The 15,455-nt window shown below is 48.0% G+C and overlaps 2 protein-coding genes across 2 annotated transcripts in view; one reads left to right on the top strand and one right to left on the bottom strand.

The window, feature by feature from the left end:
* The window catches only part of ddah1 (dimethylarginine dimethylaminohydrolase 1), a 67,869-nt gene extending 60,996 nt beyond the window's left edge, over positions 1-6,873 (top strand). Inside the window, exons 5-6 of the mRNA XM_086161486.1 lie at positions 1,700-1,843; positions 4,626-6,873. Coding sequence (XP_086017612.1) covers positions 1,700-1,843; positions 4,626-4,739 — 258 coding nt within the window. The 3' untranslated portion in view covers positions 4,740-6,873. The remainder of the gene's footprint in view (positions 1-1,699; positions 1,844-4,625) is intronic.
* Positions 4,973-13,624, bottom strand: mpl (MPL proto-oncogene, thrombopoietin receptor). Its single transcript, XM_086161485.1, has 12 exons — positions 13,362-13,624; positions 12,124-12,244; positions 11,860-12,032; positions 10,922-11,079; positions 10,698-10,848; positions 10,508-10,622; positions 10,252-10,418; positions 9,301-9,443; positions 8,858-9,017; positions 8,456-8,537; positions 8,284-8,371; positions 4,973-8,187 (listed from the first exon to the last, which is right to left on the bottom strand). Exons 1-12 carry the CDS (start codon positions 13,462-13,464, stop codon positions 7,810-7,812), a joined length of 1,839 nt encoding a protein of 612 aa, XP_086017611.1. The 5' UTR covers positions 13,465-13,624; the 3' UTR covers positions 4,973-7,809.
* Between the last annotated feature and the right edge of the window lie 1,831 nt (positions 13,625-15,455).

Genomic DNA, 15,455 nt, shown 5'->3' with positions numbered 1-15,455 from the left:
GAGCCGACGTATGATCCCAGATCTCCCGTAACCAGACGACGGATCTTGCAGGAGCGCATATTTTAGAATGTTCTCATATTCTGCGACCCATATATGCGTGGGTCAGGTCTCCGGGTCTCGACGACTCCAACTGTTTTCTATTTGCCTCTTCGAGGGGCGGCAGCAAACACGGACTGTACGTTCACGGAGAGTGATGACCGTGACGGGACAGGCGGATTTGTTTTTGTATGTGCCGTTGTCAAACAAACAGCGGTATGAATTTTCCCACGAGGGCCCAAAGCCCTGGTCAGGATGATCACCGTGCGCGGTTTCCTGTTTACTAACTGCGGCCTTCGAATCGTGACGGCCTCGGGGTGTCAGGACGCGTCCTCACCCCGTCTTTGCCTTGCCTGCTGCTGTGTCGACTGGTGCTCGGCCATTTTCTATCAGGAAGTGAGCGGCAGCCGATTTGTAGCTCTCTGCAGGGCTCTCCTGCCGATTTCTCCTTCTCGCTGTCCTTCACCTGCGCACCATGGCGACCCAAACCCAGACTTATAACCGATCGTGGCTACCGGGCCCGTCATCTTCTCCTGGACTTCTAGTACACACACACATTGACACCCACATCTGCGTGTACACTAACTCGCTTCATTTCCTGGAGGCGGAGCCTCACGTCTGGGGTAAATAGACGTTCTCACTCACCTCAACCTGCCTGGTTGAGGAAAATCCCTCGGTGAGCACGTTGACTCACACACACACACACAGAACCACTAATTGTTTGTGTGCCTGCTGACGGGCTCACCGTTTAAAAAAAAAAAAAAAGCCCACCACTAATTCGAGGATTTCAGGCCTTAATCCTGCTCTCAGGCTGTTTGGAAAATCACCTTCCAGTGGAATCCATTATTGCTGTTTTTGATGTTGGTCCTGTAAGTCGACGCGAAGGGTTCATTAATCCCACACTGCCGTTTTCCTTTTAGTTTGCGTCGCACTGATGTGTGCTACCGGCTTCCTCCCGCCAGAGGGCGTGTCACTTCCTGTTCGGCCAAACTTTTTTTTTTTCCTTCCTTCAAATAACGACCCGCAGTCGTCTGGTATCTTCTAAAATAAGATGATTTGTGTCTGCTCTCGAGGGCCCTTCCTGTCCCGACAGCCCCCACCCCGCCATCCCATTGTGTTTGCAGGCCTTTGACGTCTGGCCAAAGATGCCCCTCTCACCCTCCTCGACCACGGGCACCGCGTCCACCAATCAGATCGCTTCGAGGCTGCGGTGCCTTTAAGAGAGCGAAAGGGCAGCTCGATAGACTCGGATGAGATTCTTATCTGTTCAAATCTCCACTTAAAATACCTTCTGTGAACGTCGCCCCCCTTTTCCTCCCAGTCTCCGAGGTATCCGTCCGCAGATGTTGCTCATAAACACCAAGAGGCACCTGCCCCGACTCTGGTCATAACATCCTCCTTTGCACACGCACCTCCATAACATCCACTTGGCGGCCTCGCAGTATTCTCAGCCTTCTCCTCCTCCCGTCCCACCTGTACTTCCCTCGGATTACATAAATAACATGACATCCGCGGGAGAAGAATGTCCGTCTGCTCCTGTGTTCCCCATTAGGGCCGGCTTCGGCCAGCCGGAGGACGAATCGCTGACTCTTCGGTATTGTCCGCAAACTCGAGCGTCGGCTTGTTCTGTCTCCTTGCAAACCTCGTGATCATCCATCCCCAGATCATGCAGCAGATGAGCGACCACCGCTACGACAAGCTGACGGTGCCGGACGACCTGGCCGCCAACTGCATCTACATGAACCTGCCCAGTAAGGGACACGTGCTCTTGCACAGCACGGCGGAGCAGTACCCGGAGAGCGTCAAGGTAACGCCCAGTTTCACACGTAAGACAATCCTGCACGCGTTCGGCTTCGAAGCTGAGGACGTAACCGGCACAGATGCTCCAAAGCATACTCGTCTTTATTTCTTTTCACCGTCACTCAGAAACCCAAGCCGCAGGGAAAGCGTGCGAGTGGCGGTTGTTTTCGTTGGACCGCTTGCACGGTCGACCGCAGCCGCTTTCTTTTTTCTACTTTAACAAAGAAACCTGCAGTTTGACTTCCAGGTAATTTTTTTGTTTGTTTTTTTAGATTCTTTGCGTAATAGCTGGGAACGAACTCTACGAGCCAGAGACACGTTGTCTTCTGAAAGGAACATGATTACATTGCACCTTAAGTGTCTTTTTTTCCTTTTGTGCACGCCTAGCATGCTGCCACACTTAGCTATAGAAAGAGTCTGGATGAGCTAGCAAGGACAGTTTGCAAGGATAATAATGGAAGTGGATTTTCTCCTGCTACACATGTAGCTCAAGTCGAATTAGACTTGTGTCAGAGTGGCTGAAGTAAAGACATTTGCGAGCTAAAGTGTCTCTTGCACACGTTAAGAAGCAGAAGACCGTTCGGTTCTGCTTGCGGCGCAACTTGCCCTCTGCATTGAACCGCCAGAGCGGTTCAGGGTTCAGTGTCTTGCTCCGCACCACCTCGGCAGGCCAGAAGCGCATTGAAATCAGACCGGGAACATTTGGTTCCTAGACGACCATTCCAACCGGCATAGCTCGTCACTGAATTTTGTGAGCGACTGTCATTCTGCTATTCTTCTAAAGTCCCTGTTCTGGGTCCCTACCCAGAATTTGTTCCCTTTCAAGACGGTATCTCTAACAAAAGCCTCTTGTGCCATACAAATGTGTTGAGAATATTCACTCCAAGGTCACCCAAGTGCGTAAAGGAGATCCCCAGAGCACTGAACAAGGACCACAGCACTTTGAAACCATGACTGAAGTTGGCCTTTCCAAGACCTGCGGTACCTCCCAGCATACTCCCCTTGTTTGGGCTGCAAAGACCAACATGAAGGCTCGGGTGACCAAGGCCCGGCGTACATGACAACGCTCTGGAGTGAGAATGCACTCCAACTCTCGTTGGACACAAGAAGGGTGTTTGCAGCGCTTTCCAATGGAACAATATGGGAAAGATCTGAAAATAGAGACAGGCATTCACACAGAGGTCGAGGTCAATCGCCATGCAAGGTTGTGTCAACCATAACAATAATGGTAGACTCCAGACTATTCCAGGGCACTCCAGACTACTCAGGAATAGTTGGACTGGTGGTCTAGTTCCTCTTAAGTTTCCCCTCCTTGTAGTTCAGGGTCCCCAAGCAGTAACTCCACCTCATCTTCGGTCCATATGGATACTCGATCACTGATGTTTACCGTGTTTTAGATGATCACAAAATCACAGTGGCAACTACTGGCTGGGCACGTGTACTACAGCGCCTCTGGTGTTTAGGGTCGGGCATGTTTTCAAAACCGTCTTCATGTGGAGCTGTTTGAGAACGCCGACTGGAAACGTGCCCGCGGACACGCCATGTCGGATGCCCGAACCATCGGCGCACGGCCACAGGAGCTTCTCTAAGGGAAGTAAAAGTGACCTACTTGCAAAAACAATCGGCGCTATGTGTGTTTACGCCGGTGATCAATCGCCAATGTTTTGGGAAGAAGCCCACTGCCAGTGTTGTCATCTCGGTGTCTGTTACTCAGACGCTTCGCGGGTTCACCGCTCGGCAAAGTCGGAGCAACTCTCACAGGATCAAAAATCCGGTACCCTGCAATCTGCGCAGACAGTGCGCCGACCTCAAAATGTACTCTGCGGCTGAAACCCCAACCTCCAGCAGTTATTTTTAGAAGGAAGAATTCACAAAATTATGCGTCTTTGGACTAGCATCCACCGTGGAGGCTAATTTTTTTTTCCAGGAAGATCAACCCGGGGAATTCGAGTTGATCATAATAAAATCTTTTTCTGTACCATGTGCTTCCTGCTTTGGTAGTACCCTCAACGGACCATTTGGAGCAGAATTTAAGCAATGAATATTTGCGCGGTGATCCAGGGATTTTTTTTTTCCCCTTCGTAAACCCGCAGACCTACCAGAAATGAGCCTGCGGAGCCCAGTTTGGGTCTCCAGCCTGTGTTTAAGGAATAGTAGCATAAAGAAAAGTGGAAAAAACATTAATAGCACGAGACATAACAGCAGCGAGGGGGTTGTGGAGGGCGTGCCGTGCAGTCGTCCCAGGTTTTCTGCTCGTTCCCTCCACGGGATGTCCAGATTCAGCACGATTGGAGACACTCGGCGAGGCGTCCTCTGCTCCCCGACCCCAAACGCCATCTGAAGCCATCTCCGGGCTGCGTTTTATTTATCTTCCCGCGATAAATCTGAGATCCTGGGTGATCCATGTGTCGTCGTCCCCCATGAAACATCTGGATGTCGATGAAACGCTATTGTGTTTACTGTTATGTATTCTATTTATATCATTGTAAATATGTTTTTCCTATTTTTGTGAAAATACCAAAGAAAAATAAATAGATTTAAAAATGATGTAAAATATAACAGAAAGACTGTCGGCCTTTTGGGCGGCTCCACGGGGCGACGCACCTCCTCAGTCCCTCCAGAAGATCTCGCTTAGGCCGAGGCGGGAAGCGGTGTTGCCATGGCAACATGTATTCCGAGCATAATACACGGAGTGGATTGTCAGGTGTGCCGTCGGGCTGAAATGCCTTCGGCAAGATGTCCTCAGAATCCACCCGCTCAGGAGTCACTGAGCGTCTTGTCCTCCGCAGGTGTTCGAGAAGCTGAAGGACTACACGCTGTTCCCGCTGTCCAACGCGGAGAAGGTCAAAGTGGACGGCGCCCTGACCTGCTGCTCCGTACTCATCAACAAGAAGGCTAACTGAGCGCGCCCGCCGGGGGCGGGGGGGGGGGAATGGGGGGGGCTCGTTCCCACGGCAACCGCCCGGAGCGTGGGATGGAGGAGAAGATGTGAAGGAAGTACTGATGTTTGTCTGCTTGATGAAAGGTGCCGTCATGGATGAAGGACAGTTTGTAGCTTCTCAGCTGTTAAATGTGCAGATATTTGCATCCACGTGATAAGAGTGACTCTGTGTGGAGTGAGGCTGCGGCGGTCCACGGGGGAGCTGGGTGGGGGTCAGGAACGTATGAAGGTATGAAGGTGACGGGGTGATGCTTGGTCCATGCAGAACTCTCTTAAAAAAAGAGCTAAATCGATCATGTCAGGAACAGGTGACCCCGAGGTCCACCTTTGGTCTTCTCAGTCTTCTCATCCCCTCTTAGTTTCGGCTGACACAGTCTTGGACTTCTTCGCCTTCGGGCTGCTCTTTTCAGCAGATCATCTACCTTCTTGTCCTCCTCTCCTCCATCCATGAACCTCCTCTCTGGTCTTCTTCCAGACTTCCTGCCCGGCAGCTCCGACCTCAGCATCCTTCTACCCACAACTTCTCCATCCCTCCTCTGTCCATGTCCAAAACATCTCAGTGTGTCGGACTCCTTCCTGATCTTCTCCATCCTCCTCACTCCTTAAGAGGAACCTTCACATCTTCATCTCCAGCTCTGCCTCCTGTCTTCTCTCCAAACCAGACACCATGGCTGCTCTTCATCTCCCTCTTCTCCTCCCTTCCTCTCTTTCTGGATGATGCTCTTTTCTCCAACTTTCTTGCACATATTCTTGCACCTCTTCTCCACCCTCTGGGTAGCTCTGGACCGTCGACCCCAGGATGAAAATTTTAGGTCATCAGAGATGTCCACCTCAGAACAAATCCCCCGGAGCATTCTCCTGTTGGGTCCATTCATCCCGTCATGAGGATGAAAACGCGAAACCTCACGGTGGTGCATCTTTAATCTTCTAGTATCATTAAACCCTCAAGGTTCTGTTGTACTATTAGCTTATCGCTAATCGTAGCGCGCCTCCACTGCAATGCGTCCACCCTGGTCCAAAGTTCACCGGCCGTCACCCTCTCACCTGCTCCCCACATAGCGCGCTCCTTCTCGACCCAGGAGGAGCCCCCGAGGTGGCCTTCTGGTTTCTTTGGGCGTGGACCGCCTTGGTGGATGGATGTTTGGAAAGATGAATGTTGTAGCATCTACTTAGCCTTTCTGCTGTGATCCGTGTTAGTGTGTGTGACAGGACGTGCCCTCATGTGCTACTGATGTTTTTAATGAACCCTCTGTTTTTTTTTTTCTCCGGAGGCGCCGAGGTCATCCGGAGGTTGGCGTCAAAGCGTCGCTTTTGGCCTTTTGGCTCCGGAAACCCGAGGCGTTCTCCCCCCCCCGTCGCTCTCTAACCCGCCGCCTCTCGTATCGTGAACATTATTTTCCCCCTCGACTTTTTAGAAGCGTCACCAAGCGGACCGGGGTCGCCGCGTTAGTTTTCCGAAACCGTTTGTTCTTATTTCATGCCGCTTTAACGGAAACCCAACTAGCTTGATGTTTTTACGAGGACCACCCCCGGCTCAGATCCGCCGGCCTTATTTCTGTGCAGAGGAAGGCCGGGCTCTGGTTCTCCAAAAGCGGCGGGAGTCAGAGGAAATGATGCGGAGAGGTGACCCCGCCTCTCCGTCACACGTTTGCGTACGGGCCGTGATGGAACACGGAAAGAATTCCAGCCGGGAGGAGAGGCTCGTACGGCAGCGAACGCTAAGCCCCGCCCCCCGGCGTCTCCCGCCCAATCCCATTGCCTCACAGACCGGCCGGGCCCTGTGAATTTACGGCGGTGATATCACGCGCATGGCGCCAATGCCGTGCCTGCAGTGAATGCGTGACGCTCGTAGTAGATCCTGCAGAACATCCGGTCGTGGCGAGAAGGCCTCGGCGGCGTCCGATCCGTCCCTCTCGGAACCGGACAGCTCTCAGTAACACTCGCGCTCATTCGCTGACTTCACCTGGTTCGCCATGACGCCGTGATCACCGACATACCAACTCAGGTCTCTTGTGTTTCATCCAAGCTGTGATTAAACTTTCCTTTGGGCATCTCTGAACCTTCTATACTTTGTGGAATAAAGTAACGTCAAGCATTTGAGCGATTTGTTTTAGGTGTTTTTTTTCCCACGAGTTTTATTTCATGTATGAAGAGGAACAAGGCCTGGTTTATGCAGGTCTGCCACTGCAGGAGCAACGTCAACAAGGGAAGTACTTGACCGCCATCCAGTGGCAAACACACACACACACAGACACGCACACACACACGGTGCAGGCCCAGACTCTATGTTTACATTGGTGGCTGCAGCCAATGACAAAGGTATATTATGGGATGTTTTTTGGATTATCCTGAGTCAGACTTATCTTCGTTTTCAGGGGAAATGGGACTAAATCACAAATTAAGAAAAGAAAGAGCATCTTCTGTGCTGTGGGATCCACATGGGCAGAGTTCTGGTTGCGGCCACCAGGGGGCGCTAGCGGTCACCGCCACCAGTGAGCCGTGCAGTGAATAATAGGCAAGAAAAAGCGCTTCTGTCAAAATGCTGGAGACTCAAAGAAATACCAAAAGGAAAAAAACTTTTAATTTTATTTCCAAAATCATAAAACTCCTGAGGTATTAGGTAAGAAGCTTGATCAACGCACTGTTTTGAAATATTAAGAATAACCTTCACCGCTTCCACGTCCGTCCCGGAAATAGCACCTGATGATAAGGATTATTCCTTTTTTTGTTTTTTTTGTCGTGTGTTATTACCTGGTTACAAAAAAATGGAAAAGTCACAGTCAAATGCAATAAGACGCCGGAGATGTCGGACGGGCTGCAGGTGCGGCAAGACGGCCTGCAGAGGGTCTCCGTATCAGCACCAAAAACTGAAATCAGCAACAGCGTACAATGAACCCGGAAATACTTCTAACCGAGCAGTTTGGCTCCACAGCCGGGGCTACTGATGCAGTAAACACATGTGGTTATTTACAGCGAGCTATTGTTTCAATGTGAAAAGGTGTGTGCTGCACAAGGTGGGCTCCCCGCTGTGTTTAGGTGCGGGGCAGGTTGCTGTAGAGGTTCCCGACCCCCTTCGGCCCGGCCGGCTTCTCCCGGACGGCGTCCGTTGACTCCGCGTGAGGCAGGTAGGAGCGGTTGAGGAAGTCGGCGCCGGCCTTCTCGGACACGTACTTGTTCCCTTTTGGGCATATGATGATGCTGTCTTTGTTCACAGTCACGTAGTTGGGGAAAACCTTGAGTTCGGGCGCGGGACCGCCCTCCCGTGGCTTCCTGAAGCCCTCCAGTGGGGACAACGGCTGGTTGGATTCAACCGGCTCGTCCCCTGACGCCGACGTCTCGTCCCTGGACATCACCTCCACCACCGACGCCGCGGTTTCCTCGGCCAGCTGCTTGGCGGCGAGGGACAGATCCTGTCGTGTGAGTACAGACACGCTTACGGCTCTTCTCCGGGTGGAAAAAAAAAAGACAATATATCCCGACTCGTGCAAAAGTATCGCACAATTTACCCATTTCTGCACATTGAAGTCCATCATGAGGCCTTGCAGGACTTTATCCGGGTTTGGCACCGGCGGCCAGAAGCGCTGCTTGAGTTTTCTGTGAAAAGACGTGACGGCAAATCAGGAAAGTTTTCATTTCATGACGGCGTAAACGACCGAACGGGTTGGGAAAGCGTACAACCTGAAGTATGTGATGAAGAGCGAGATGAGGACGACTGCAGCGATCAGCATGGTGACGGGGATGCTCATCATCACCAGAGTGTCTGAAAGAGAGATTTCTTTTAAATCGTTAGTTCAGCCAGGAGGTCCCCGGTTGGATTCCCAACTGCGTGGGGTTCCTCCCACAGTCCTAACACGGACAGGAGGTTCCTTGGAGACCCTACGTTATCCAGAGAATGTGAGAATAAGATGGAACACATTCCAGCGTTCCTGCGTTCCTGACTCCGAATGGCCAAATGACCAGATAAAAGAAGCTCACCACAGTCAGTTGCTAGAACACTGAATAAATGCATTGTGTAGGCCTTGAACACCAGTGCTCGCCATGTCAACCACACTGCCTTGTTTCCACGGAGAGGAGGCGTACCCAGTCCTGAAGGCGTTTCCCCGGCAAACACGTCGGACCAGTCGCTCCAGTAGCCCGAATATGTCGGCCCTTTGGGTTTGGCCCGGACCCTGGCGCTGTAGTGACTCCCTTTGGGAACTTCCAGACACGTGCTGGTCGCGGGACCTTTCAGGGACGTCACCTGAGAGGAAGAGGAGCCGTGAGTTTGACGATCTGTGTTAATCACGCTCCGTCAACACGGTGTGTTTTCTGGCAATCGTGTTTTGAGCTGTCTGCTGTGGGGGCTGCTGATTGGTCAAAGGAAAATCTGTGATAGCGCCAAAAAGTGTAATGCCCGGCGTGACCTAAGCTGTTGGAGGTGCGGTGAGAATCAGCAAGCTACATTAGTTGTTATGACATGAATGATTCTAATCTGGGTCTCAGCAGGAGGCAGGAGGCCCGGCCCAACGTGGACGACGTCTCACCAGCCACGTTTCGTGTTTTTTGATCTGGTAGCCGACTTCGTACTGCAGGTGAGCGGAGAGGGCCGGCAGGGGAGCCTCCCATGTGAAGCAGAGCTTGTCCTTCTGCATGGCTCCTCTCAGAGAGCCCGGCGGGGACGTTTTGACTGCAAGCAAAGGCAAAGACATCACGACGTCACTGATGAAGGTCACGGGTCCAGCTTTGACCAGCGGGTCGACGCCCACCGGGACGAAGCGTTGCCTCACTACAGGCCTAATATGGCCGCCAGCACAAATTCTTTTAAACCGTCGAGCACAACGACTAACTTGATCGCTGCCGAACTCAACTCACTCATTCTAGTGTTTTGGACCTCCATTCTTCAAAACTCCTACCAGTTTCATGCAAACACGGGACTCCGATTACTTTTTAAAGACCAAAGTCCAAGCAGAGCTTTGTCATCTGATGACTTTCAGACAAAAGATCTTTGGGGTGTTTCACTCGGACCTACGTCACATCTTCTCCTCCATCTAACCCCCTTCCCTGTATCTCCAGACCCCCATCAGCAGGTGCACGAAACCAACGGGAGTTGTGGAGTCGAGCTCGGCGGGGAGAAGAACTGCAATCATCTAACATGAGGTACCGACGGGATCCCAAGAATCTTCTACGTGCACAAAGCATGGGCTGCGGGAGGAAACTACCAGACAGCTCTCCTCCAATGCTCCGAAAACGTAAAGGAGGTTCATTGGAGATCCTGAATCGTCCACACGAGAATGACCCGAATGAGTGATTCCGAGGGTGAACCCTGCCTCTCCCAGGCTGCCGAACACCTTATCGTTGGCAATATTTCCTCATTTGGTATATTCTGCGGTGACAGCTGACCGCCTTGACCCGCGGGCACCTCCGTTCGGAGGTTCAACCCTGCTGAGACACGGCCGCCTCCCACGAAGATGACAGAGACACAAAAATCCACCCACTGCTTTTGTTGAGCGTGAACTCCTGGGAATAGAAGGTCCTGCTGAGTGGCGGCGTGCTGACCAGCTTCACCCGGACCCCTCTGGACTCCCGGCCCTGGAAGCCGCACCAATATCCCCGCTGCCCCGCAGTCACGCACTCCATCCATTCTGTCCAGGCCAGAGCCTCGCTGGAATGCAAGGCAAAGCAAGTTCGGCCGTGAGATGGAAACCCGGAGGAGGACCGGGTGAACGATGGAGGTCTGGAGGTTTGCCTCACCCGAGCTGCATCTTGTGAAACATCCTGTAGGCGTTTGGGCCGCCGTATCTGCTCCCGTTCCAGCGGCAGGTGATGGTTTGCAGGTCAGATGTGGAGCATGTGAGGGAAATATCGTCTGCAAACAGCAGCAATGTCCCGTCATCAGTGACGGAAGACACCGACGGATGTTATTTACTGAAACCACACACACCTGCACTTTGAGGCGCCATGGCTCGAACTGGCTCCGACCAGCCGCTCCAGTGCCCGCCGTTCTTGTTGTTGGCGCACTTGACAGCGACCTGGACCTGGACCTCTTCCCCCGGCACCACGTTCACCACCGTGTTGTTGTGCTTCTCAAATCCCTGTCGAAAAAAAAAAGTTTTTTTAGGGGGGTGTGGCGGATTTTAAATCAATTTGCACAAAGTGCCCTCTGACCTCTTTGGTCCTCTGTCCTAGGCTCCTGGACTGGTACCTGATCTTGTACTGCACCTTCTCCTTCCAGTACTTGGACACTTTGGTGTCCCAGGAGACCTGGAGCAGCCCGGCCTGGCCGTGGTGCCGCAGGGACACGTTGAAGGGGGGGTCCAGGAGGACTGTGGGGGAGATGTGGAGATGTTTATGATGCAGATACTGGACCTCCGAGCCCTCAGAGGGAGGATAGTCTGTAAGCTCGAGCACCTTTGGACGGGATGTCTTGGAAAAGGTAAATAAATCATGGAACTTCACAAATGCGTGACTCAACTAGTTGTGCCGCCCGTGCATCTGAAGAACGGATTCGTGGAAAACTACCATCTCACACCCGCCCACATCCAAAGACCAGATTTTGGAGTTTTTTGTCTCAGCGGAGTCTCAGTTCCAAAGACATGGATCTTACAACCAAAGACTTTGAACAGATTTGGAAAAAGACTCCCGGAAAACTACAACTAGCTTCCCAGTTGACATCATTTCTGGACGATTCATACCATTTGGGACGTTGATCCATACCCATACCGCTGCCAATTGTTTGTCTGCCCGGTTTCGTTTTTCAGTTCATCGATTGGATTTTGATGGTGTCGTGTCATCGTACAGACAGAAAGACCAAGACGGAGCTGCAACTCCTCTGAGATTCTAAGATTACCACCTCGCACTTGGGGACCGGGAATAAGGGAGCATGCATGACTCGGGCAAGACTCCAGCAGCACTCTGAAGATCTCCGCGTTTGAAATCTCATAAAGCTTAACAGAACAAAAACGGTTGATTGAGAAGCTGCTTTCGAATTGATTGTTTGCAGGTTCACAAGTGGGGAAATGTCGCATTTGCATTTTCCTCTTGGACCGACCCGATGGATGGCGTGTTCGTTAGTTCGTTCCACGTAAAAGACGAGTGCCCCTTACTCTGGTCCTCCACGGAGACGACGCGGCTGAAGAGGCTGCCGTTGTTGTCCAGCGCCCCCACCCAGAGATCGATGTCCACGTACATGATCACGTCCACGTGAGGGAAGGAGCAGATGTGCAGGAACGTTCCTCCTTCTGTTCTTTGGACCGTCATGTTACATCTTTTGGGCATCCTATAAAAAGTCGGATGATTCTGATATGAGCGCCAAACTTTATCTTGTGTGTCTTTTTTTCCTCATGTAAGACTTGTGTTGTGCAGCATACTTGTCAAAGCTGTAGAACAGATTATAAGTCCCGTTGTCCTTGACCTCGAAGAAGCAGGTGAAGTCCTCCTCCGTCCGCGAGAAACATTTCGGATACGGGTCGTCTTCTAGGAGCAGAATATCTTTTTTTTCCCCCCAGTAAGGAAACAAAACAAATACGTGAAGGAACGTGGAATAGAGCGGCTGAGCAGAGAGTCACACTCACTGATAAGGCGGCACGCTATCACTCCGCAGTCTTTCCCTCCAGATCGGTCTGGAATTTACCAGTATGATCATTTCGGCACAAATGAACGTCCGATGCAAACACACATTAGAATCATTCAAATCCAGTTCTGCGTGCAAATGCATTTTATTGTGTATTATTCATTTCATGATGATAAAAACAATAAGAATGTCCATGCAAGTTCTTCTTGTTGTGGCAACTGGAATTGAATTTCTTTCTTTCTTTACTAAAAACACAACAGCAATCATTATTATGATTACTGTTGTTATTATTATTGTTGTTGTTTTTTATTTGTTACTATTATCGTTACTATTATTATTAGTATTCTTATCATGATTGTTGTTGTTGTTGTTGTTGTTGTTACTATTATTATTAGTAGTAGTATCAGTAGTAGTAGTAGTAGTAGTAGAAGTAGTATTGTTACTATTATTATTGTTGCTATTATTATTATTATTATTATTATTATTATTATTATTATTATACCTGGACTTGAATTTTTTTCCTCCTGAAGAAGCCTCTGGGATGAGGGCTACAACATCTGAAAGCGAAGAAATTCAAGTCCAGTTGCCACAGTGAGAAGATTTCAACGAGAAAAAAAATGATAATGATAATAATAATAATAATAGTAACAATACTACTACTACAACTACTACTACTACTAATAATAATAATAATAACAATAATAATAGTAACAACAACAACAATAATAATAATAATAATAGTTACAATAGTAATAGTAACAATACTATTACTACTACCACTACTACTAAAATGATAATAGTAATAATAATAGTAACAACAACAACAACAACAACAGCAATAATAACAATAATATTAATAATGATAATAATAATAATGATAGTTGTTGTTGTTGCTTTTAGTATAATAATAACAATAATCCATATTTACATCCTGACAAAATTGAGATTATTTTAAACATGATCCCATCTGAGCTTGAAATTATTTTCCTGTTGTTTGTCTCAATGTAAATTAGAAGTCAAACAGCAAAGCCCTACTTTCTCTTGAAAGGTGATTGCCGTTCTTGCATAACATCCACGGGATGAGGACGGCCGACACCCACAGGTGCAGGGCCGTGTCCCGCTGGTCCAGAAGAATCATATTGTTCGCGCGTACCAGTCCACCATGGTGCTCCGGCTGCTTTAACTGTTGCAGTGTATCCTGTGCGTCCTCTATTTGTGTTCTTAAAGAAGTGTGGGCTGGTCCTTCACGCTGATGCAGGAAGTGTGCACGAGCCTTGTGAAAACACAGGGGGGGCACTTGCGGGCAATGGTGAGTTCTCAGCGTTGTTTGTGGAGGATGGCAACTTAGGAGTGAAAACAGAAGGTGGAAGCCTTCGGTGTTGATGCTCACTGAGCCTCCATCCTGAGGACCTGGCTCAGGCCTCTGGACCATCGCCCTTGTTTTCTCCCATCGCAGCAGTCGCAGGGCAGAACAGCAGAGTCCAATCTCCGGGTCGCTAGCTCCCTTGCTAAATAGGGAAAGAATAGGCCGCTTGTTGCTCTTTTCATTTTCCTGATCATTTAAACGGCCAACTCCTGCAAAGAGTTGGGATTTATACATATTTCTATCATTATAATTATCATCATCATCATCATTCTTTTTCTGCTTCTGCTTCTTCTTCCTCTGATGTGGGTGTGCGAGATGGAGGCAGAGATTGAAAGCATCTTTTTGGGCCATTTTGGCCACTTTTCCACCCACCTTTTTCTGTAGATGTACTTCGCTTTTTTAGTTTTTCTGTTACCATTCGTGACCGTCCGTGCCCATTGGCACCTTAAAAGTGGATTTTGATTTAATTTCTTTTCTGTTCAACAGCTCAGGGGGACTTGATTTCTACTTGGTCGATTGGAGGGGTTTTGTGTCCTGTCAACAACCATGGGCAGGTGATGTTCTCAATACTGAGGATCTTTGCATTACCATTGAATGTATTCCTGTCGAATCCCAGTATTTTAAGACAGGGAAATTTTAATTTCTTACTCTTCTTCCTCTTCTTGTTATTATTATTGTTATTGTTGGCATTATTTTTATTATTGTTGTTGTTGTTGTTGTTGTTGTTACTATTGGTATCCTCTTGAGTATGAGCAACAGTAGTTTTAGTACTATTATCAATATTACAATTATTATTATTATTATTATTATTACTGTTGTTGTTGTTGTAACTGTAACCATTTCTATCATCAGTATGAGCAGTAGTAGTATTAGCAATATTATTAATATTACATGTATTGTTATAATACATGTAATATTAATAATATATTAAGATCTGTCCTGTTCTGTATATTTCCTGTGCATCGTGTATTTGCAAGTGTATTTGCAGTCCCTATGTCCTCTATTGTAAGTCGCTTTGGATAAAAGCGTCTGCCAAATGCAATGTAATGTAATGTAATGTAATGTAATAATTATTATGATTATCATTACTATTATTATTGTCTTTATCATTTTCATTATTATTACTGTTGATGTTAAAATTATTAAGATTATCATTACTATTGTTATTATTATTATTGTTGTTATTGTTGCCATCATCCTTATTATTTTGTTATTATTATTATCATCGATATCATCATCATCATGAGCAGAAGTAGTGTTAGTAGTATTATTCATATTGCAAGTATTATTGTTAATTCTAATAACATTATTGTTATTATTATTATCATTAGTGTTATTATTGTTAATATTATGTTGATATCATTATTATTATTATTATTATTATTATTATTGTAACCATTGGTCTCATGATCATAATAGTACTTGTGCTACTATTACTAGTACTAAAATACTACTAGTATAAGTAATATTACAAGTATTGTTATTATTGTCATTATTATTATTATTATTGGAGAAACCTGGTAGCCACGGTTGGCTCTACGCATCTCGTGCAAGAGGACTAACTATTATTATTATTGTTGTCATAACTGTAACCATTTTCATCATCTTTAGCGTGAGTAGTCGTAGTATTAGTAGTATTAGTAATATTACAGGTATTGTTATGATTATTATTTTCATTCCTATTATTATTATTGTTGTCTTTATTACTGTAACCATTTCTATCATCATTAGTATGAGCAGTAGTAGTATTGGTAGTATTATTT

This window comes from Fistularia commersonii, chromosome 16, assembly GCF_037954325.1.
Source record: "Fistularia commersonii isolate RoL2024-O1a breed Wild chromosome 16, RoL_Fcom_v1.0, whole genome shotgun sequence".
Taxonomy (NCBI): Eukaryota; Metazoa; Chordata; class Actinopteri; order Syngnathiformes; family Fistulariidae; genus Fistularia; species Fistularia commersonii.
This window is presented reverse-complemented; position numbering and strand designations above follow the sequence as displayed.

What these genes read in the sequence shown, in the direction of transcription:
- mpl (XM_086161485.1), bottom strand. Translation starts at nt 13,464, where the DNA reads ATGATTCTTCTGGACCAGCGGGACACGGCCCTGCACCTGTGGGTGTCG. An exon ending in TTTCACAAGATGCAGCTCGG is followed by an intron (nt 10,419 to 10,507) that starts GTGAGGCAAACC and finishes CTTGCATTCCAG; the next exon opens with CGAGGCTCTGGCCTGGACAG. An exon ending in CTCTTCATCACATACTTCAG is followed by an intron (nt 8,372 to 8,455) that starts GTTGTACGCTTT and finishes GTCTTTTCACAG; the next exon opens with AAAACTCAAGCAGCGCTTCT.